The sequence below is a fragment of the Panthera pardus genome, unplaced genomic scaffold, assembly GCF_024362965.1.
Source record: "Panthera pardus isolate Hobbes unplaced genomic scaffold, ASM2436296v1 HiC_scaffold_6, whole genome shotgun sequence".
Classification (NCBI taxonomy): Eukaryota; Metazoa; Chordata; class Mammalia; order Carnivora; family Felidae; genus Panthera; species Panthera pardus.
The window spans coordinates 117,014,610-117,038,459 of NW_026526991.1; the positions used below are offsets into that span (position 1 = coordinate 117,014,610).

At 38.9% G+C, this 23,850-nt stretch overlaps 1 protein-coding gene across 1 annotated transcript in view; it reads right to left on the reverse strand.

The window, feature by feature from the left end:
* GAD2 (glutamate decarboxylase 2) overlaps nucleotides 1–23,850 on the reverse strand; it is an 88,737-nt gene that overhangs the window by 30,018 nt on the left and 34,869 nt on the right. The window contains exons 9-11 of the mRNA XM_019432596.2: nucleotides 6,300–6,354; nucleotides 4,561–4,677; nucleotides 2,493–2,557 (exon numbers count right to left, since the gene is read on the reverse strand). Coding sequence (XP_019288141.1) covers nucleotides 2,493–2,557; nucleotides 4,561–4,677; nucleotides 6,300–6,354 — 237 coding nt within the window. The remainder of the gene's footprint in view (nucleotides 1–2,492; nucleotides 2,558–4,560; nucleotides 4,678–6,299; nucleotides 6,355–23,850) is intronic.

The window sequence follows — 23,850 nt, forward strand, 5'->3', positions numbered from 1 at the left end:
TATGGCAGAGGTTTAGTAGCTACTGAATTGAGTTTCTAAATAGCTCTCGGGGCAGGGGTGAGGGCAATAATTGGTGCTATGGTAGAAGGCATGCCAGGACCTCCAGCTGGGCTGGAAAACCTGGAGAGTGGGCCACCACAAAGGGTTATCACAGGTAAGCAGCAACCTGCTGTGGGGAGGGATTAAAGGAGTCAGTTTACATCACACAGAAGCATACTTTGGAGTATTAGGGCTTTTGGCAAGCCCTCTCAGCTATGACATCTCTAGAAAATTTGACAGTGTTAGCGAGGAAGAAGGTTGCTTTCTGAGAATTTGGTAGGCACTCCAAGGGAAGCCAGGCAGGCTCTGGTTACACGTGCCATTTTGTTATAAGGATGTCATAGGGGACCCTGTGACTACTGGGGAACCTCTTGATCTGGGGACAAGAATTGTCCATGGATTTCCTCCACTTTAGAGTGAATCTTTGAGAAAATGTATACTCCCAAGTGAGGCAAATTTCTTTCTTCAACTTAAGCCAATACACATTATGCCCAGGGCTTTCCACTGGCCCTACAACCTTATTTGCCAAAGATAGTGTGCCTTTTGCTAATAAGTCAGCAAGATGGATGCTCTCAGGTAGACAGGTGGCAGTCCCTCATTTTTTGGGACTTCATATTTCGCTATCCCACTTAGTAGATTTAGTTATAATACCGTTTCAAGAACTATGGCCATTGGAACAGACTCTATGTTCCACAGTGAATGTTCTAAGCTTTGCTCTCAAATAATAGTCTTTAGTACAAAAGTGTGTGGGTGTTTATTTTTCCCAGGTTCAGGGTAAGTAATTTAGTGAGCTTTTAAGTCATCATTGGCGGAGGACGCTCCGTGACTCTCAGCACTTGGGAGTCCCAGGTGTATTAAAGGTACAATAATAGACGCTTACTTTTTGTGCTAGAGAGAAAGAAACTCAAAGAAGAGAGAAGTACTGTGTACAGGCCACCTCTCTCAAAAGCACGAGAATTTTGTTCTTGTTTTGATCATCTGAGCAGGCACCTTCCAAGCTGTTCTTTTCTTTTTTTTTTTTTTTTTGCATTGTCTCTCCCTGCTTAGTGCATTGCCTCCTCCTTACGCGTCTGGTTTCATTCAGATCTTCACGGGGAAAAAAGAAATTGGGCATGGGAGAAGCACCTGAGGACTAGAGGCAGAGGCCAAGACCGGCTCACTCTGGGAGGGGGCTATGCCTGCCTTCAGCCTCCCATACCTAAATGGGTACCAGTGATCAGAGAGCATAAGCAGTTCTACAGTTGGGCACTGACCCCAGCCAGCAGACTCAGGGACAGCTATCCCGCTGACCTGAGCCTCAGCCAGTCTATCTCGAGTCTTCCATGAATCAGGCAATGTGCCCCTGACTCTGCCTTGGTAACCCCCACCCCTCTTTCTACATTCACGGGCTCTCTGCGTGTGAATGGGCCTGGGTATTGCAGAGCATGCCTCACGCATTCATTCTGGTCTGGCTGCCTGCACGACCAGTGCTGACAGACGCTCCCACACTCCACTGGCCTCTCTCCTCGTCCCAGAATAGAAGTTGTGCCAAGACGTCTAGGGGCAGAGCCAGTGGGAAGCTCTTTCTGGGCAGCATCTGGCTACCTGGCAGGGCATGGGGGGCACTTGGCCTCGGATGAACTCAGGCTCTCTCAGCTGCCTGAGTGTCAGAGCTAACCATTGCTGTTGACCTGCCATGGTGTAATGGGAGAACTGGGAACGTTGAGCTTCCTTTGCACATGGTCAGCAAAGCCTGGGGCTGATTTTGCATTCTATAATTTTTTTTCCTTTCTCTTCAGACCTGCATATGTTTTATGCTAATCAAATATAACCTCCTTTGCTTTTCTCAACCATCTACTGCTTAGTCTTTGGGGAAGAAAGAAAAGGTACTCTGCTGCATCAATCAGAACTATGTAAAAAAAAATTATCATGGAATTATAACCATGAGATGATGTTATCACAAGTATGTCTTGCTTTCAGTGGGCTGTATCAAACCCCAGACCCATGCTTGCAACACTAATAAACTATAAGGGTGCAAATTTACTTATTGGTTTCCTTAAGGCAGTCAATATTATCCTTTTATGAAGCATGAAAGCTACAGATCCTCTCCCTGGAAAACTATGACCTGCAGATCCTCTCCCTGGAAAACTATGACCTGCTAAGAGGTTTTAAACAACTTTGGTAGTTGGTTCAGAGATTCTAGGAAGGTCATTCCTGAGTCCTCTGGCCAACCACGGACTGCAGTTAGGAATCTCTATTGGAGAAACATTCTGCTTGGGCCACTTGATATGGGAATTTGATTTCTTTTTGTTGTTTACACATAATACACATGTGTCAATGACCACACAGGCAAGGCACACAAACACTACAGAAATGGGCTCACCTGTGTTCTAAGAGTTCTTAGAAATTGTGTGCAATTTGCTTTTATATTTAGCTTTCATGCTTTACGTAGTTAACAAGAAAAATGGGCATACCTCTCCACGCCGCTCAGTTTCCACTTGTGTTTCCGGGACATCAGTAATCCCCCACCCCAAGCTGCCTGCAAAAGGAAGATCATACAAGGAAAAAGGTAGTGGGTTTTCATTGCCTAGATTTCTAAAGTTTGGTGTCTTCCAGAACAGTGAAAGTCTTGTGGGGTGAAAGTGATCTCTTCAACCCCAGGCAATTTAGGGGGTTGGCCACCTTATTCTGGTACTAGACTTGCAAAGGTTAAATTGGGGGCTGTTCTAAGGTTTTAGGTTCCACACTACATTTATACAAGTGGAAGGAGACAAATTGGGGGGCACATTTCTTGTCTGCATAAGAAAAAAGATCCTTTCCCCAACTTACCACCACCACTCATAGTGCTAATGAAACTCATGATCTCAAAATGAGAAACCCTATTGTCTCCCCAGTTGGCATTACAGAGGATGAGCTAGGTACCCATTAGGCTGCTTCTGAGTTGTAAGGAAAACTCCTTTGACGAGTCTGGATAATTCCAGAGGAAATAAGCAGCTTCATGATCCTATTTTACTAATGTGTACTTTTGGATAAGATAATTTCTCTACCCAAAAAAGAAAGAAACAAGCAGGAAGAATGTGTACCAGTCAATTCCCTGAGCGATAGGAACATGCTTTTTAAAAATTTGTACTCAAGTTTGAAGATTTGAATTAGTGTACTGATGTAGTGATCTCTTTTAAAAAAATGTCAAGATGGAGATTCATTGGAAAATGTTGACATTCTTTGTGGGTAAAAATAATCCTGGGATAATTTTAAGGAAAAAACCCCCCACCTATTAGGGTATAATTGCTTTATTTACTTATTTTTTAGTTTGTTATAATTTCAGGTTGAAAAATTATCCAATTTTCCAAATGGGTACTATTTTAAGAATTTTTCTAATCTAATTATAAAAGTATAAACATTTAAGATAATACGAGTCAGTGCTAAATTTGATATGTTTCAAAGAAAGCAAATACGATTAGTTAAGAAATCTCTCTATTTTAAGTAGAAATTCTGGAGGGGAGACAGCAGCATCTACTGGTTTAGGACACACAGACATTGTTATTTTTAATGTTGTCAGGTTAATCCTCTTCCTGAATCAGCTAGCAAGGTTTAACAGGCTCTCCAGTTCTGAGACCCAGGTCATAATGCTACTGGAATTGTTCAACCTTTTCTTAGTGTCTTCATTTCTAAAACGGATGGGGTCATTGGTAGCCTAAGAAACAACTCACACTGTGAATCAGGGAAGGAAAAGAAGACTGATACCCGCCATGCAGGATAACACTGGGATAGTGGAAATTTACCTGGTTCAGCCTTAGTTAGTAATAATGGATTAGTAACAAACATTTTGCAGGTAACAGCTGATCTTTGAGCCAGACTTTGATTTACAGTGGTTGAAGTTTAAATCTTTTCATTTTGTCCATGGAAAAGTTGACATTTTTTCATTTGAAAATGCTTTGGTGGGCACATCTTCATTTTAGTGTGCCCAGGCCTGGAGTCCAAACATTTCAAATATGAAGTGTCTTCTTAAGTGACCCAGCTAAGAAATTGGAAATTGGTGTCCCATATCTCCTAGCAAGCTGTCAAGTCTGCTTTCCTCTCCAAATATACAAATACCTGACTTGAGTTTGAGTTTTGTATCCTTTGGGTTTCCCATGGAAACGTAACTCCTTTATGCCTTTTTGATCATTCTCACAGGGAAGTACAATCTGCATGTGTGTGACTGTGTATGTATGTATGTAGGCTGCATTCCTCCGTGGATGTTATGGGCCAATGAACCGAGAGCTAAGTGCTCAGCTTGGATACTGGTCATAGAAATGAGAATATTATCATGTTGGGAATATTAACGCATCATCAGCCTCCAACTTCCTCTACTCAACATTGTGTGCTATGTGCGTTGTGTGCTGCTTTGTCTCTGCAATCTTAAAATCTTAAATATCCCTATTCTAAAAAGAAGCTCCCAAAGGAAAAAAAAAAAAAGAGAAAAGACAGACTTCATTCCACGAGCCCCAAATGAATAAACATGCAAGGGCATTTTAGTGGCAGTTCCTATGGGATACTTACATCCACATGCATCCAGATCTTGTACTTTTTGCAAATGTCAGCGACCGCCAAGAGGGGGTCAAATGCTCCATACACAGTGGTCCCAGCTGTGGCACTCACAAGGAAAGGAACAAATCCCTATGCAAACGAGAAAGCCCCAAATAAGGTCAAATAGGGCTTTGAGAATTTTTTCAAACAGCTGATGAAAACAGTAGAAATTCTCCCCCATCATCTGCAGTTTTGGAAACATCAGCAGGATCATCGACACCTTGGAGCCTGGAAGTACGTTCACTCTCCAGGATCTGAGTTCTCCAGGCCATTCTCTTGGACCTGTCAGTCAGTCTCATGAGAACAGACACTCTGGTTCTCAGAAGAGGCTGCACTGGACCCATAGGTGAGGAAGCTTTGTGGTGCCCACAAGCCATTTATTTATTCCAGGTAGATTTCCCCCCCACCTTGGCCCACTCTCTGGTCTTCCTTTTCTGTAACAGTCCTTTAGAGTGAGCAGACAAAAGAACAAAGAGAAGGAAATCTGACCGGCCCATTATTCCTAGTTGGAAAATCTTCAGATATAAATTTATTTGGTGTCTTGGGTGGGACGGGTTCGTGTGAGACTATATAATAAGCCATGACTATATATATAAGTCTTATATATATAAGACTATATAATAAGCAGTCCTCTGGCCCTGGTTAAGTGAAAATTGCTGGAAGAAGGTAGAAGAATGTCTCAAACAGGGTGTGAACATAGCGGGAGATGTGACAGGATGTTACAGAGTCTGTCTTTAGGTGGCAGCAAAGGTTTAATCTTATGGTTTGTGCTACCAGGAGTAGTTCCACTTCAGAAACAAGGGGAACCTTCTGGCCACTGTGTAGGAAATAAAAAAGGCATATGAAGAGGAATAATTTTTCTTGAGTTGATAATAATAAAATGTATGTTTTCTGTTGAACTAGGAACTGTAGGTTATATCCACTAAAAGTTACATTTAGGGGTGCCTGGGTGGCTAGGTCGGTTGAGCATCCAGCTCTTGATTTTGGTTCAGGTCATGATCCCAGAGAGGTAGGATTGAGCCCCACGTCGGGCTCTGTGCTGAGCATGGAACCTGTTCAAGATTCTCTCTCTCCCTCTTCCTCTGCCCCTCCCCTCCTCATGCTCTCACTCTCTCTCTCAAAAAAAAAAAAAAAAAAAAAAAGAAAGAAAAAAAAAGTTACATTTAAGGGAGTTCTACAAACAAGCTCTCTGGTTTGCAAACCATCCAGAGATGTAAATGACTTTCTAGGTCTCCAGAACTTGCTCCTTCTAAGACTTCTAAATTGTTTCCTAAAAAATAAGATGCTTAGAGAGCCAATCGTATCCATATTTGTAGGCAGGAAAAATGGGCCCGTTTCAAGTACCCATACAACGGTAACTCATGCTGCGTTAACATTGTGATGTTTTCCACTTGTGAAAATGATCTTTCAAATGTATGTCTGTTTAATGTCAACCCTCAGCACAGAGAAAGACAAATGCTTTAGAAATTCTTACAGCATCACTATGTGCATTACCACAGTGTATATTATTTAAAGAGCAACTTAGACCTTTCCAAAGCAGAGTCTACAACTCAGAGTCATAAACAGTGACTGAATGCAAAATCCCACATTCTCAGTAAGGCTTGGAGGTTGAGAATTGAGTCCTCTTTTTAAAACAAAGCCACAGTGTGTTCTCCATTGGATGAAAATAGAAATATGTACCCTTGGTTTGTTAACTCTCTACAAAAACTTACTTTCTGTTTGGCTTCAAGGATCCTTCTTTCAAGATCAGATGGGATCATTTTCCCTCTGAAAGGAAAAATAAATACATTGTAGGTTTGCTTCGAATACGTTACTTTGTTGCCCTTACAAGGAGCCACATCAGGGTAAAAAGTTCAACCCTCTCGCAGTCCGTGAGTTCCAGCCCCGCGTCGGGCTCTGTGCTGACAGGTCAGAGCCTGGAGCCTGTTTCGGATTCTGTGTCTCCCTCTCTCTGACCCTCTCCCGTTCATGCTCTGTCTCTCTCTGTCTCAAAAATAAATAAACGTTTAAAAAAAAATTAAAAAAAAACCCAACAAACTCTGTGGCTAATTTCCAGGCAGAAAGGCATTTCCTCCCTGAATGATGCAAGACTGTGATTTCTGACACATTTAGGAGAGTCCTGACCACATGTCCCTCCACTCTGCACAGAACGTGCTTTTTAGGCCATCCTCTTAACTCAGCTGAAACAAGCCTGTTTCAATGCAAGACAGTTGGCAATGAAAAGAGAGTGCAGAAAAAAGATTTGCATTCCCAGTCTTTAAATGAATGGAACTGCAATTTCGTATATAGATGACATGCCAAGAAGAGAAAATCCATTATGAAACAACTGAATGAAAATATTAAGAAAGCTACCTAATTACGTGCTGAAAGCATAAAGCAAGCCAAGAAAACATGGGCTCAAATTTCAAACGTTTAGATACGTGGGCTCTGGAAAAAGAAACATCCTTTCATCCCTGAAATGTTTCTTTCCTAAAATAAAAACAAAGATAGTGCTTTGCTAATTATAAAACTCCATCATTATAGGAGGCATCTTGGGTGGCTCAGTTTGTTGAGTGTCTAACTCTTAGTTTTGGTTCAGGCCATGATCTCATGGCTCATGAGTTCGAGCCCCACATGGGGCTCTGCACTGAGAGTGCAGTGCAGATTTCTCTCTCCCTTTCTCTCTCTGCCCCTCCCTGGCTTGCTCTCTAAACAAACAAACAAACAAACAAACAAACAAACATTAAAAAAATTTAAAAATACATTATTATAATAATCAAAGGAGTTGATTTCCACAAGAAGCTAGATGTAGCTAGATGTGTAATTCTTAGTCAAGTTGCCTAATTTCTCGGTGCCTATTATTATCATCCCTGGAACATAGTGATAATAATATTACTTATGGAGTGATGAGGTTTAAATAAATTAATACATACAAAAGTATTTTAAAAGTGCTTGACATGTGGGAAGCACTCCGTAAGTGTTAATTTGTATTGTTGAGCTTGTAATGCACTGTGACATGTATATCCCGAGTCTTTGGGGAAAAAAATAGGGAAAGGACAGAGTAGTTGCATGGTGACAGAGGCAGAAAAATATTCTTTAAACCAAAATACCTCTCTTGAGGTTGCTAAACTGGATAAACTTCTCACATCAGGATCATCGATCTAGGGTGTTAAAAGGCAATTTGAAAAATAAATTATGGGCAGGAGGTTGTCACAATAAATGGCTGGGAGATGCTGCTGGCATTTAGGGACCAGTGAGCAGGGTTTGGTATTTGTCACTAGTTCAATAATTTATTTGTGGCTGTTCCTGTGACTTTAGGTATGGAGCAAACATTGAGCTACTTTATTACGTCTTCTAAGCTTTACATATTGAAATGTATTATTAGAAGTTACTTTTCTAACACCCATTTGAGAAAAATATGTTACTTTTCTTTAAATTTATTTTATTTATTTTTATTTTTTTACATTTATTTATTTTTGATAGAGAGAGACAGAGCACAAGTCGGGGAGGGGCAGAGAGAGAAGGAGACACAGAATCCGAAGCAGGCTCCAGGCTCCGAGCTGTCAGCACAGAGCCTGATGAGGGGCTCAAACTCACAAACTGCCAGATCATGACCTGAGCTGAAGTCGGACGCCTAACTGAGTCACCCAGGCACCCCTTTTCTTTAAATTTTTTTAATGTTTATTTATTTATTTATTTATTATTATTTTTTTAATTTTTTTTAATGTTTTTATTTATTTTTGAGACAGAGAGAGACGGAGCATGAGCAGGGGAGGGGGAGAGAGAGAGGGAGACACAGAATCCGAAGCAGGCTCCAGGCTCTGAGCTGTCAGCACAGAGCCCAACGCGGGGCTCCAACTCACAGACCGTGAGATCATGACCTGAGCCGAAGTCGGACACTCAACCGACTGAGCCACCCAGGCGCCCCTGTTTATTTATTTTTGAGAGAGAGAGAGACAGAGGGCAAATGGGCAAGGGGCAGAGAGTGAGACACAGAATCTGAAGCAGGCTCCAGGCTCTGAGCTGTCAGCACAGAGACTGATGTGGGGTTCAAACCCATAAACCGCGAGATCATGACCTGAGCTGAAGTCGGATGCTTAACAGACTGAGCCACCCAGCCTCAGTTAGAAAGTTACTTTTCTAATGGCCATTTTATAAAAATAATTTTGGCATTATATAGTAAGTAGGTAAGTTATATTTTCTGTGATTTTCATTTCATTTCATGAAGGAGATGTCACAAAATAGTTGGAATATAAAACAGATATTAGGCCTGAAAGCATTAAGAACCACTGATTTATGTGAAGCTGTTTTCCAAAGGAAGGCAGTTAAAATGCAATTATCTGGAAATGGTAATGGACAGGTTACCAATGGTCAGTCAGGCTGGGTTGGAACAAAGGAGAGTAAACGAACATCTGGTGCTGAGGGTATGATTCCAGCTCAGAGCAGCCTACCTCTGGGGAACTTCCGTGAGAGGGGGCTTCTGAAGGAAGGGCAGAGGGAACGGAAAGGCAGGGTGGTGGGGCTGGGAAGAGGAACTCGCTGCCTACATTTCTCCCTATGCTTCACAGCTTGGTCCCAGGGGCATCCCCCAAAGCAGTGATTTTCAGTCTCTCCTGGATCAGGCTATGCTCAAACACCTTGCTTCAGCACCGATATAAACAAAAGGTGCAGATTTCAGAAGAGATTCAGGTATTATATTCAACCTTTACATAAAATTTTCAGCCCATTAAAATTGCCATGGTATTTTTGTGGGTAAACACGGACACTGAGGGAGATTCTCAGAAACTGTTGCAAATCCCAAATTTTGCCAACCACCTCTGCTTTTGGAGAGTTTTGGGTAGACTAGTTTTACAGCTGCTATTTGCTCGTCTAATCACATCCAGATAGTTTTATTAAGCATGAGGCAGTAAGGTGTCACCAAGAAGTCACAGATTAGGGTACATTAAAATTACAAGGGGCTGGAGACCTGTTTCTAGTCTAATTGTCTCATTTTTCAAATGAGGAAGCAGGCCAAGAGAAGTGAAGTGAGGCCCAAGATCAAATGTGGGTAAAAAGTTGGTTGTTACTAGAAATAAAACACCGAGCTTCCTAGAAGGGCTGAACAGATAGGAAACAAGCCTATTTAGAAAGATTAGAGTCTTGAAAGATAAGATAAATCCTTGCAGATAATATCTGACTTTCATGGATCAGAGGTGTCTTTCAAGTCTGTCTGTTCTATTTCCCTATCAGGGAGCTTTGGGGCAGGCTTGTCAAATAATCAAGTTTAAGTGGAAAGCGGTGGGTGTGGCTCTTAACAAGGCAGGTTCCAGCCTTTCTTAGGCTCTGTGCTTAAGATAACCTGCTTTATCCACTTAGGAACCCAGAGGACACCTCCCCTACCCTCCCCACTACTGCTTCACACACTGCAGGTGGTGCTTTCTCTCACAAACAAACAAACAAATAAACAAACATTTAAAAATAAAGAAATGGAGATTTTAGCCTAGTAGCATGTTCAAATAATTGTGTGACATACTAGCCAAGTACCATTCATATGACCTATGGTTTTGAGCCATCATGGTTGTAGGGCAGGAGCAGAAGGGGCTCTAGACATGGATTGTGCATTCCTTGTCTGTCCATGTGCTGTGGGGTAAGAGAACATTGGGTGACAACGCGCAGGGTCCTCTGAGGAATAGAAGTGGTCTGGCCAGGCTTGGCTTTTCCAGACAAGCATCTCGGTGCAGGGAGGCTTTGGACAGCAGCTGTTGCATTCTGTATGTCTAGCCTAAAAGTCACTCCATAGTGGAGCACCTGGGTGGCTTAGTTGGTTAAGTGTCTGACTTTGGCTCAGGTCATGATCTCGCGGTCTGTGGGTTCGAGCCCCGCGTGGGGCTCTGTGCTGACAGCTTGGAGCCCGGAGCCTGTTTCGGATTCTGTGTCTCCCTCTCTCACTACCCCTCCCCTGCTCACGCTCTGTCTCTCTCTCTCAAAAATAAACAAACATTAAAAAAAATTAAAAACAAATAAAAGTAGCTCCATAGCAAAAAGGTGTATCTTTAATGTTTACACCTTCCAGACCTTAAGTGCACAATTATGTAGTGACTGATGCTTTGCAATGCTGCTCTCTGTTAGGTGTTAGCGTTTTAGAAAGGACTGGCATTTGAGTGCAGACTGTTGAACAGACGTCTGCTATGGATGTGGCTGCCTTGCACAGAGATTTCTGATTTTGCCACAGTCTGCAAAAATGTATGTAATGCTATAGGGTCAGATAACTTGACAGTTTCCTGGGCAAAATCCCACAATAGCAGCTAGCATTGCCACCAGGAAAATCTTCTCTTTGTGGGAAGAAGCTAAAGACACAAATTATACCACGTGTGGATTTTGGACCCAGATCCATGGCTAACGTCCCATACGAAGGAGAAAAGCTATCTTACAGAAAGGAGCATGTTACTAGAGGGTTGATACCTCTAGGCAGGCATCCAAATGGTCACAAATCAGGTGCTTGAGTCACTGGTGACCCTGCTCATTGGCCCTGATGAAACTGTAGTAATTCAACCAGCTTTTCTTAAGTGAGTAGAGCTTGGCTCTGTCCACAGAGATATGTATGCAAAGAAGAAAGCATGTGTGACTCCTTCCTGTTAGAAACTGATTAATATTATGATCACTGCTAATAGCAATACTGCTGTCAGAGATGATGAATTGTCAGCTTCAGAAGCAGTCACTGCATTGTGCCTTATTCCATGATCTCTGAGCCTCATGCCAACCCTACAAGAGAGTTATTGTTTTGACCTTGCAGACAAGGAGACTGAGGCTCAGAGAGGCAGGTGACCGTGGCTAAAATTTGGAACGCGGAGGCAGAACAACTTGCTTCTTGCCCCAGATCCTATGCTAATTGTGTGTACTTGAAGAATTAGGTTCTCCCTCTACTCATTCATAAAATGATGATAAAGTACCTCTCTCATAAGGTTTACATGAGGATTAAATGAGATAATAAATATAAGACATGATAAAGCACCGAGTATAAAACTCAATACATATGAGATGGTCTCGTTTTCACTAGCAGTAATTCTAGGAGTCGTACGACTTGTAGGATGTCACACAGCTAGCAGAGGGCAGACCGAGAAACCTTGAGCTGTCTGACATCGGAACCCAGGTTCTTCGCACCATACACTGGATGCCTTCCAAAGCTTTTATGGGGTTCAAACAAAGTATCTGCCTCTCTGCAAGGCTGAGTTCTGGAACTGTAATGTATGTAATATCAATACTATGGCTTTTTGGAAGCCCCTCAAAGTGAGTAGTTCCCTGATTCCAATTCTATTTGTTATTAGCACTGTTTAGTAAAGTAAAAACCTATCACCTCCTACTAAAATATACTGCTCCGTCATCTCTTTTTTTAAATTATTTAATGTTTTTATTTATTTTTGAGACAGAGAGAGACAGAGCATGAGCAGGGGAGGGGCAGAGAGAGGGGGAGACACAGAATCTGAAGCGGGCTCCAGGCTCTGAGCTGTCAGCACAGAGCCAGACGCGGGGCTTGAACTCACGGAGTGTGAGATCATGACCTGAGCTGAAGTCGGACGCTCAACCAACACAGCCAGCCAGGTGCCCCTGCTCCATCATCTCTTGATGATACTGTTCTTTCCTGCATAGCATCTAATGCTATAGGACTAATCAAAATTTGCTAGGTTTTCTACCTAGTATTTTTACCCAGTCAGTGCTAAGCAGAACTATTTCTTCCATATAGATTGTGATATAGGAACAGTAAAGGGAGCTCATGGACCCAAGCAAATTTTCAAATTGCCCGGACTCTGTGGTGACTCGAAAATCTCAGACTCTGTGGTGACTTGAAACATTTTTACTGGAGAGATCCCCTGGGGAGAAGAGCTCCCTATGTCTCCACATGGCTGTTGCTGGTGTGTGTAACCTATCCAAGGACAGACCCGCAAGATAGGCTAACAAACAAAAGTCAAACAGATCAGGGGCGCCTGGGTGGCTCACTTGGTTTAAAGAACCCAACTCTGGACTTCAGGTCAGGTCATGATCTCACTGCTCTAGAGTTTAAGCCCCACATTAGGCTGCGTGCTGACAGCGTGGAGGCTGCTTGGGATTCTCTTGCTCTGCCCCTCCCTTGCGCATGCTTGCTTTCTCTCAAAATAAATAAACTTAAAAGAAAAAGTCAAAACAGTACTTGTATTACAAAACCAAACCCTCTGCCAAAAATTTTACCATAATTAGAAACAGTAAACTTCCTTGGTCCCTTTAATATGTAGTTTGATTTGGAAAAAGAACTTTAACAGATAATCATATTTTCCTTTTAAGATTTGTTTTCCAATATGCACAATGAGATCACTTAGCATTATGGCCAGGATATGGGAGCAGGATATTTTTCGTGATTTTTGTATCTAATTCTAACAATTTTTAAAAAAAGATTTACCTTCTCCAAAAGCATTCACTTCACACACACACACACACACACACACACACACACATACACACACGCACACACACACACACACACATTCAGTCACTCACTCACTATGCAACAATTCAAGTGATGTGCAGTTGAGGACCCCAAGCATGATATGGTAAGGAGCTACTTTTGTTTTCATATGAAGCCTCCAGATTGCTGCCATTGGGTGCGAGCCTTAGAGCGCACAGAGAAGTGTGTGACGAAGGAAAGTTGTCTGAGGGCAAGAAGGTATGCTGGCCATCTCTCATCACTGCCTCAACTCCCCAAATCTGCCACTCCTCTTCCCTGAACACACTGGTAAGAGAAGAAGTGGATGATAGAAGTTCAATCACCATGTAAGGAAACATACTTGGCTATTCCAAATAAGTTTTGAATCAAGGAGGAAATAAAAACTACAATTACAGAACATTAAAAATTAATGACATGGGAATACTACATATAAAAATATGAGAAACATCCTAAATCATTCTCAGAGGAAAATGAATAGCCTGACATGCTTTTGAAATTAAATAACAGGGAATAAAAATAACTAAATATTTAATCCAAGAAACTAAGAAAATAAAAACAAACAAGGTAGGCAGGGGGAATGAATGAATTTTTCAATGAATTAGAAACTTTAGAAAGTAAACTAAATTAATAAATTCAAAAGCCAGTACACTGAAAAGATCAGTGAATATACAAGTATCTGATTAGTTCAGTAAAAAGAAAACATGTAGGGCTGCCTGGGTGGCTCAGTCAGTTAAGTGTCCAGCTCTTGTTTTTGGCTCATGTCATGACCTTACCATTTGTGGAACTGATCCCCATGTGGGGCTCTATGCTGACAGCACAGAGTCTGCTTGGGATTCTCTCTCTCCTTATCTCTCTGTCCCTCTCCTGCCCCTCAAAATAAATAAATAAGCATTTAAAAAAATAAAAAAGAGGGAAAATATCACATTTGAAATAAGAAAAGAGGTTATGGAAAAAGATGTTTTAGAATTATAAAAAAATTAGATGTAGAATTTTATGCTAATCTTAAATTTTTGAGTAAATATATAATTTTTCCCTGATAAAATATGTTAAAAGAAATGATTCCAGAATATGTAGAAAATTTAAAAAGACCAATAACCAAATAAGTGAGAAAAAAGTTGCCCAAAACCCATCACCTAAAATGACAGGCCCAGATGTTTTAATAGTGAATTTTAACAATTCTACTATTGGGAGGTAGTACGCTCTAAACTCTTACAGAGAAGACAATGGGGACCTGTTGGATCATTTCTAGAAACTAGCTAATACTAAAAGCAAAATCTGTCAAAGGTAGTTCAGAAAAGCTTATCAGCATATCTTATAATATAGCTACAAAAATCTGGAATATGTTTTAAAATATACAGAGGAAATTACAGATTAACATCGAACCAAGTACAAATTGTTGCAAGAATACAAAGAATGGAAGGAAGGGGTAAAATAATAATTACTTTCTGTACCTATACATGAGTAAACAGAAATAATGTGTAAGAAGAAAAATACAGATCTTTACCAAAGAATGCAAAAAATATCTGAATAAATGGAGAGACACATGTTATTTGATGAGAAAACTCAACACTGCAAATACGCAGAATTGATCTCAACACAATTCCAACCAGCTCTCCACTGGGGGTTTTAGGGGAATGAGAATCTGAGAAAATAATTCTAAGGTACAAGTGGATGAAAACAATATTAAGAATATTCAATTTAAAAAAAAGGGGAGGGTTTAAAAAAATAAAAAAAATTAAAAAAAGGGGAGGGTATAGATTTTTCTTTACTAGAGTGTAGAACATATTATAACACTATAGTGATTAAAAAGTATGGCAATTGAGCCAAATGGGCAAATCAGTGGAACAAAAGTAAAATTAGGAAGTGATTAAAGAATAATTTTTTGGATCTCACATGGTGTTGAGACAACACCTGGCAAAAACTAAGCGGATAAAAAATAAAAAATAATTAGGTACCTCTCAGACACCATATATCAAAATAAATTTCAGTTAGATCAACTATTAAAATAATAATATAAACGTTCTAGGAAAAAAGATGAATATTAACATGTACTAAGAATGGGGGAGACACCCCAGAGGTAGAAAATGGATAACTGATGATAGCTCTGACTACCAAAAAATGAGGTATTTTTTACAAATACCATAAATAAAATTAAAAAGCAAACGATACATTTTGGAAAATATTTACAGCATATATACAAAAAGTGTTTTGTGTTCTTTTTCACTAATGAATGACTGAAAAGAATAAAATGCTCAACTTTGCTAATTATCAAAACTTCAAATGAAAATAATAAAAAACCAGTTTTCCTTTATCAAATTGACACAGGTCACTTAAAGGTTTTAGTTCCTAGGACTAGTACGAATAGTGAACATGGTGAATAGTCAGCCCTGTACACTGCTTAGGGGGAGTGTAAATTGGCTGGTTCTTTTCTGAAGGGCAACATGCCAGCAAGTATCCAAACTCTTAGTGCAGACATAGTCTGGGGCTCAGAAAAATTCTATTTTTAGGAATTTTTCCTACGAAAATAATATAAGTATGCATGCAAATATTTAGCCACACTGATATTTATATTAGCAATTTTTTTAAATAGTAAAAATTTAAAGTAGCTTAAGTGTCTAACAACAGATTTGTTAAGTAATATAAATTCCAAACAATAGATTATTAAATAGTAATTAAAAATGATATTGGAGGGGTGCTGGGTGGCTCTGTCAGTTAAGCATCCAACTCTTGATTTCGGGTCAGGTCATGATCTCATGGTTTGTGAGTTGGAGCCCCACATCAAGCTCTGCATTGACAGTACAGGAGCCTGCTTGGGAATCTGTCTCTCTCTCTCTCTCTCTCTCTCTCTCTCTCTCTGTTGGAGATGCAGGAGAGAAGCATCAAAGAAAAGACTTCAAAAGGGAAGGGCTGGAGAAGGTGCAAGGCCTTAGGGCATGTTTACACAGCTGAACGCTGCTGTGGCTCAGCTCCTAAGGAACAAGAAACGTAAGGAACGTAAGGAACGCCAAGAGCCATTAACATTGTCTAGGGCCAGATCCTCCTTCACACCTGACCCTTCCTAGTGTTATAGAAACCAATTCACTCGAAATTCAACCATGAAAAGCTAAACCATTAGACTGATTGACACACTTGCTTAGCTGACTTTATGCACATAGTCTTTAGCAATTATCCTAATAAAAAGAAGCTTCATTCTGGAGTTGGGGCCTCATTCTGATTCATTCTGAGTATGAGGACGTTCACTTAACTGCACTTTGCGGACTCATCTTTTGTGACTGGCCATACTCCCTGCAACATCTCTCTCAAAAATAAATAATAAATAAACATTTAAAAATGATATTGGAGAATTTCTAATGACATGAAAGTTGCTCATTATATTTTATTATGTAAAAAACAAAGTTCTAATCAGTAGGTTTTATATTTAAATATACATAATATGTTTGGAACTATATACACCAGAGTATTAGGAGATTATGTCTAGATCCTTCTATTTTCCCATTTTTTATAATGAATATATTCTGTTTCTAGAATAAGAAAAGAATCTTGTTTTTTTTTTTTTTAAAGAAGGGGCTATCCATTACCTAATACCATATACAAAAATTAACCCAAAATTGATCAAAGACCTGTATATAAGGGTTAAAACTATAAAACTCTTAGAAGAGAACATAGGGCAAAACTTCATGAGATTGGATTTGGCAATGCATATTTTCATGGATATGATGCCTAAGGCACAAACAAAAAAAAGGAAAAATAGACAAATTGGACCTCAAAAATTAAAAACTCTTGTGCAATAAAAGATACTATCAACAGAATAAAAAGCATCCTATAGAATGGAAGAAAGAAAATAGTTCCAAGTTTCTGTAAAACTTGATAAAGGATTAACATCCAGAATATATAAAGCACTCCTTCAATACAACAACAACAATAACAAAGACCCAAACAACCTAAGTCAAAGGTGACCAGATGGACCTAGAGACACATATATGACATTACATCCAACAGCAACAGAAACACATTCTTCTCAAATGTACATGGACATTCTTCACAATAGATCATATGCTAGACCACAAAGCCAATCTTAACAAATTTAAGAAGATTTAAATCACATCAAGTATCTTTTCCAACCACAGTGGCGTGAAAGTAGGAATCAATTAAAAAGAAGAAAATTGGAAAAATTACAATAAGTATGTGGAAATGAAAACCACACTGCTGAACAACCAGTAGATCAAGGAAGAAATAAAAAAGAAATCAGAAAGTATCTTTGGACAAATAAAAATGAAATACATCATAACAAAACTTATGAGATGCAGTAAATCAGTTCTAAGAGGGAACTTAATAAAAATCAATATCTCAAAATATCTGACTTTATATCTCAACGAACTAGAAAAGTAATAACAAACAAACCTAAAGTTTAGCAGAAGGAAGGAAACAATGAAGATTAGAGCAAAAATAAATGGAGACTAGAAAGATAATAGAAAAGATCAACAAAATTAAGATCTGGCTTTTTGACAAAAAAGAAACAAAATTGACAAATCTTTAGCCAGACTAACCAAGAGAAAAAAGGGAGAAAAATAAAATTAGAAAGGAAAAAGGAAACATTACAACTCATACTACATAAATACAAAATATCGTAAGAGACTACTCTAAAAAATATTATGTCAACAAATCGGATAATGTAGAAAAAGTGAAGAAATTCCAAGAAACATACAACCTACTGAGACTGAATCATGAAGAAACAGAATTTCTGAGGAGACCAATAACAAGTAAAGAGATAAAAGCAATACCCAACAATTTCCAACAAAGAAAAGCCCAGGACCAGATGCCTTTATAGGTAAATTCTACCAAACATTTAAAGGGTTAATGGCAATCCTTCCCAAACTCTTCAAAAAAGTTGAAGAGGAAGAAACATTTCCAAACTCATTTTATGAGACCAGCATTACCCTCATACCAAAGCCAGAAAAGGACACTACAAGAAAAGAAAATTACAGGCCAATATCTCTGATGAACATAGATGCAAAAATTCTCACAAAATACTAGCAAACCAAATTCAACAATACATTAAAAGGATCATGCACAATAATCAAGTGGGATTTATCCCTGGGATGTAAGGATGGTTCAACATCTGCAAATCAATCAATTTGATACACCACTATAATGAAGGATTAGAATCATATGGTTATCTCAATAGAGACAGAAAAAGTATTTGACAAAACTCAACATCTTTTCATGATAAAAACTCTCAATAAACTGGGGTTAGAGAGAACCCACCTCAACATAATGAAGGTCATGTATGACAATCCAATTGTACTTAATGATTAGAAGCTGAAATATTTTCCTCTAAGATCAGGAAGAAGGCAAGAGTGCCCACTTTTACCACTTCTATTTAACATAGTACTGGAAGTCCTAGCCAGGGCAATTAGGCAAGAAAAAGAAAAAAAAAAAAAAAAAGACATTCAAATTGGAAAGGAAGAGGTTAAATTGTCTCTGTTGCACAGGACAGGATCTTATATATAGAAAACCTTAAAGACTACCAAAAACCAGTTAGAAGTAATAAATTTAATAAAGTTGCAGGATATGAAATTAACATAAAAAATCAGTCCCATTTACAGTAGCATGAAAAAGAATATTTTGAAATAAATTTAACCAAGGAGTAAAAGATATGTATACTAAAAACTATAAGATATTGATGAAAGAAGACACAAATGGAAAGATGTACTGTGTTCATGGATTGGAAGAATTAAGGTTGTTAAAATGTCCATACTACCTAAAATCCTCTCCCTATCAAAATTCAAATGGCATTTTTCACAGAAATATAAAAAACTATCTTAAAATTTATATGGAACCAGAAAAGAGTCCAAATAGCCAAAACAATCTTGAGAAATAAGAACAAATCTGGAGGCATCAGATTTCCTGATTTCAAACTGTATTACAAACATATTGTAATCAAAACAGTATGTTCTGGCATAAAAATAGACACATGGATCAATGAAACAGAACAAAGAGCCCAGAAATAAACCCATGAATGTACAGTCAAATTACCTTTGACAAAGGTGTCAAAAATACACAATGTGGAAAGGATAGACCCTTCAATAAATGGTGCTGGGAAAACTAGACAGCCACATACAAAAATACGAAACAGGATCACTATCTCCACCATGGACAAAAATTAACACAAAATAGATTAGTGACTTCCTTATAAAACCTGGAACCATAAAAATCCTAGAAGAAAACATAAGCAGTAAGCTCCTTGACATCAGTCTTGGCTATACTTTTTTGGATTTGACACTGAAAGCAAAGGCAACAAAAGCAATAATAAACAAGTGGGACTATGTGAAACTAAAAACCTTCTGCACAGATAGGGTGCCTGGGTGGCTCAGTTGGTTGAGCATCCGACTCTTGATTTAGGCTCAGGTCATGAGCTTGGGGTTGTGGGATCAAGCCCCTTGTTGGGTTCCACGCTTGTGTGGAGTCTGCTTAAGATTCTCTCTCTCTTCCTGTGCCCCTCTCTCCTGCTCTCTCTCTAAAATAAAATAAAACAAACAAAAACCTTCTGCATAGAAAAATAAAAGATCAACAAAATGAAAAGGCAATTTATGGCACGGGAGAAGACATTTGTAAACCAAATATCTGATAAAGGATTAATATCCAAATTATATAAAAGAACTCCTACAACTCAATAGCAAAACCCAAATAAACTGATTTAAAATGGGCAAAAGACGTGAATAGATATTTTTCCAAAGAAGACATATAAATGACAAACAGGCATATGAAAACGTGTTTGACATCATTAACCATCAGGGAAATGCAAAGCAAAACTACAGTGAAATATCACCACATACCTATGAGGATGGCTATTATCAAAAAGACATGAAATAATAAATGTTGATATGGGTGTGGAGAAAAGAGAACCTTCGTCTGGTGCAACCACTATGGAAAACAGTATAGAGGTTCCTTAAAAATTAAAAATAGAACTACTGTATGATTCATGAATCCTACTCCTTGTTAAATATCCAAAGGGAATGAAGTCAGTATTGCAAAGAGATATCTGCATTCCCGTTATCACTGCAGCATTATTCACAATAGGCAAGATTAGGAAACAATCTGAGAGTTAATTAGTGAAGGAATGGATAAAGAAATGTGATACACACACACGCACGAACACACACACACACACACACTGGAATATTATTCAGCATAAAAAGAAGGAAATTTATGACAGCATGGGTGAACCTGGCAGATACTACACTAAGAGAAATAAGCCAGAATAGAAAGACAAATATTATATAATTTCTTTTTTTTAATTTTTTAATGTTTATTTATTTTTGACAGAGTGAGAGAGAGAGACTGAGTATGGGTGGGGGAGGGGCAGAGAGAGGGAAAGGGAGACACAGAATCTGAAACAGGCTCCAGGCTCTGAGCTGTCAGCACACAGCCCGATGCGGGACTCAAACTCACGAACCGTGAGATCATGACCTGAGCCCAAGGTGGACGCTTAACTGACTGAGCCACCCAGGCACCCCAATATTATATAATTTCACACACACACACACACACACACACGTGTGTGTGTGTATATATATATATATATATATATATATATATATATATATATATTTGTATATATATATATACTTGAAAAAATCAAACTCATAGAAGCAGAGAGTAGAATGGTGATTGCCAGGAGCTATTGAGTGGGAGAAATGGGGAAATGTTGCCCCAAGAGTACAAACTTTCAGTTATAAGATGAGTAAGTTCTAGGGATCTAATATAAGTTCTAGTAAGTCTAATGATGACTTAATAATGTTATTTTGTATAGAGTTTGTTAAGAGAGTAGACATTAAGAATTGTCACTACCCCCTTCCCCCCCACACACAAATGGTAACTGTGTGAGGTGATAGATATGTTAATTAGCTTGATTGTAATCATTTTACAATGTATGTATATATATCACAAATCATCATACTGTATACACTAAATATATATAATTTTTATTTGTCAGTTATACTTCAGTAAGACTGGAAAAATATATCTTCAAAAAAGTAAAAATAAGCAAGTGAAATTATTTTTAAAAATGGGCAAAGGATTTGGATAGACATTGCTCCAAAAAAGATGTACAAATGGCTAATAAGCACATGAAAAGGTATTCGACATCACTAATCATTAGAGAAATGCAATCAATATCACAAGGAGATACTATCACACCCATCAGTATGGCCACTATTAAAAAAAACACAAAACAGGGGTGCCTGGGTGGTTCAGTCGGTTGTGTCCGACTTTGGCTCAGGTCATGATCTCAGAGCTCATAAGTTCAAGCTCTGTGTTGGGCTCTGTGCTGACAGCTCAGAACCTGGAGCCTGCTTCAGATTCTGTATCTCCCTCTCTCTCTGCCTCTTCTCCACTCACGCTCTGTCTCTCTTCCTCAAAAATAAATAAACATAAAAACAAACAAACAAACAAACAAACCAGAAAATAGCAAGTGTTGACAAGGATATGGAGAAATTGGAATGCTTGCACACAGTTGGTGGAAATGTCAAATAATGCGGCCACTATGGAAAACAGTATGTCAGTTCCTCAAAAAATTAAAAATACAATTACCATATTGTCTATCAATTCCACTTCTGAGTATATGCCCAAAAGAATTAAAAGCAAGGCTCAAAGAGATATTTGCATACACGTGGGCATAGCAGCATTATTCACAATAGCTAAGATGTGGAGGCATACCAAGTGGTACATACATACAATGAAATTTTATCATTCAGCCCTAGGAAGGAAGGAAATGCTGACGTTTGCTACAACATGGATCATCATTGAGGATATTATACTAAGTGAAATCAGTCAATCACAAAAGGGCAAAAACGAGTCAGGTACCTAGAGTGGTCAAATTCATGGTGATCGAAAGTAGAAAGGTGGTTGCCAAGGGGTGGGAAGAGAGGGGGGATGGGAGGTTTTGGTTTAATGGATGTAGAGTTTCAGTTTTGCAAAGTGAAAAGAGTTTTGGAGATGGATAATGGTGATGGGTGCACAACAAAATGAATGTACTCCATTATCACTGAACTGTCGATTTAAAAATGGTTAGGATGGCAAATTTTAAGTGTATTTTACCACAATTTAAAAACTGGGGAAAAGGGGACAAAGGACCATGTTCAACCAGTAAACACTAGGAGCTGTCTTCTGAGTCCAAGCCCTCATTCTTCTTCACTTCCCAGCTAAGTGATCTTGGACATGATGCCCCTCTTCCAGGGTTAGGAGTCAAAGGGAGAAAGGTGGACTTACCATACCGCTGAGGACTATTGTGTACATAGAAACTCTTCACAAACTGTGTCAGCACCAGGTACGTGTGAGGGGATATACTCTTCTGTGTCTCTAATAAATGCATTAACTAGATCAATTGTATAAGGTGCTCAGGAGTCTGCCTGGCACATAATAAACACTCAGTAAGTGTCGGCAATTATTATTTTATAATCCTTCCTGATATAGGACATAATGAAGTGCATACACCTCTAGCACCTCTGAATTCTCTGCATGTAAACCCATAGGAAATATGACACTCAGAGGGCTTACCCCAGCCCTGCTCAGTAGTGATTGATTCAAGGTCTCTGCGAAAACTATCCTATCACAGTGAACTCAATAGCTCCCCGGGGATCTGAAAGAGTTAATTAGCTTCCCTAACTGCCTTCAGACACTGGCCACAAGTCAGCTAATTTAATAAAAGAGTATAATGACCCCAGATTATTTACATTTTCAATTGTTTAAATCAACAGAATGATAAAGTGTGGTACTTAATAAGCACAAGGAAATGTTATCTAACTGTAATTTATAAAGCTGAGAGATGTGTGAAAATAAAAAAAACTAAAATTTATACAAAAACATAAGCGTTCACTTTGTGGTATACAAGTATTCATCATAATACCTAACAGAAATCTTGATACAAGGATGGCCAGTGACTCCTCTAGTCCTCTGCCAACCAGGTATCACCTGTCTTGCTCAGATTTGTTTTCTATAAGGTTTTACAACAATTTAGATAATTTAAAGGAAACCCTGAAGGGAGGAATAAGAGATGGAAAGATGGGGAGAGAGTGCTAGAGAGAATTAATTTCTTTAAAAAAATTTTTTTAAAAGTTTATTCATTTATTTTGAGAGAGAGAGAGAGAGATAGAGAGAGAGAGAATCCTAAGCAGGCTCTTCACTATCAGCACAGAGCCCCATGAGGGGCTAGAACTCATGAACTGGGAGATCATGACCTGAGCTGAAACCAAGAGTCAGATGCTTAACTGACTGAGCCACCCAGGCACCACTAGAGAGAATTAATTTCTAAATGCACCTATGAGTCCATACTCATGGTAAATACACACACACACACACACACACACACACACACACACACATACACACACAGAGTGAGGAGAGGTCTTCCTTATAGTAGAATGACAGGAACTGATAAATAGAGAAGGAGTTATGGAGTTAGAACACCACTGTTTTGCAACCATCATAGTCATAATTCGGGCAAGAACCTTCAATGGATGCTACATTAGTGAGTGAATGTTTCAGGAGGAGCTGAATATTTATATTGTCGTGAAGCATCTCCTAGAAGATAACCTGCAAAGTAAGAATAGTCATTTTGCAGGGGAGAAATCTGGCAGACACTACCCTAAGTTGACATTACTAATAACATGACAAACCTCCTGAGGAGGAACAACTGAGAAAGACAAGGATCACCCCCCTGGAATTCCTGCCTAAAATGCATTGCTTGGATCTAACCATGAGGCAATATGAGACAAACCCAAATTAAGAAATATTCTTCCAAATAAATATGCTCTTCAAAAATATCAATA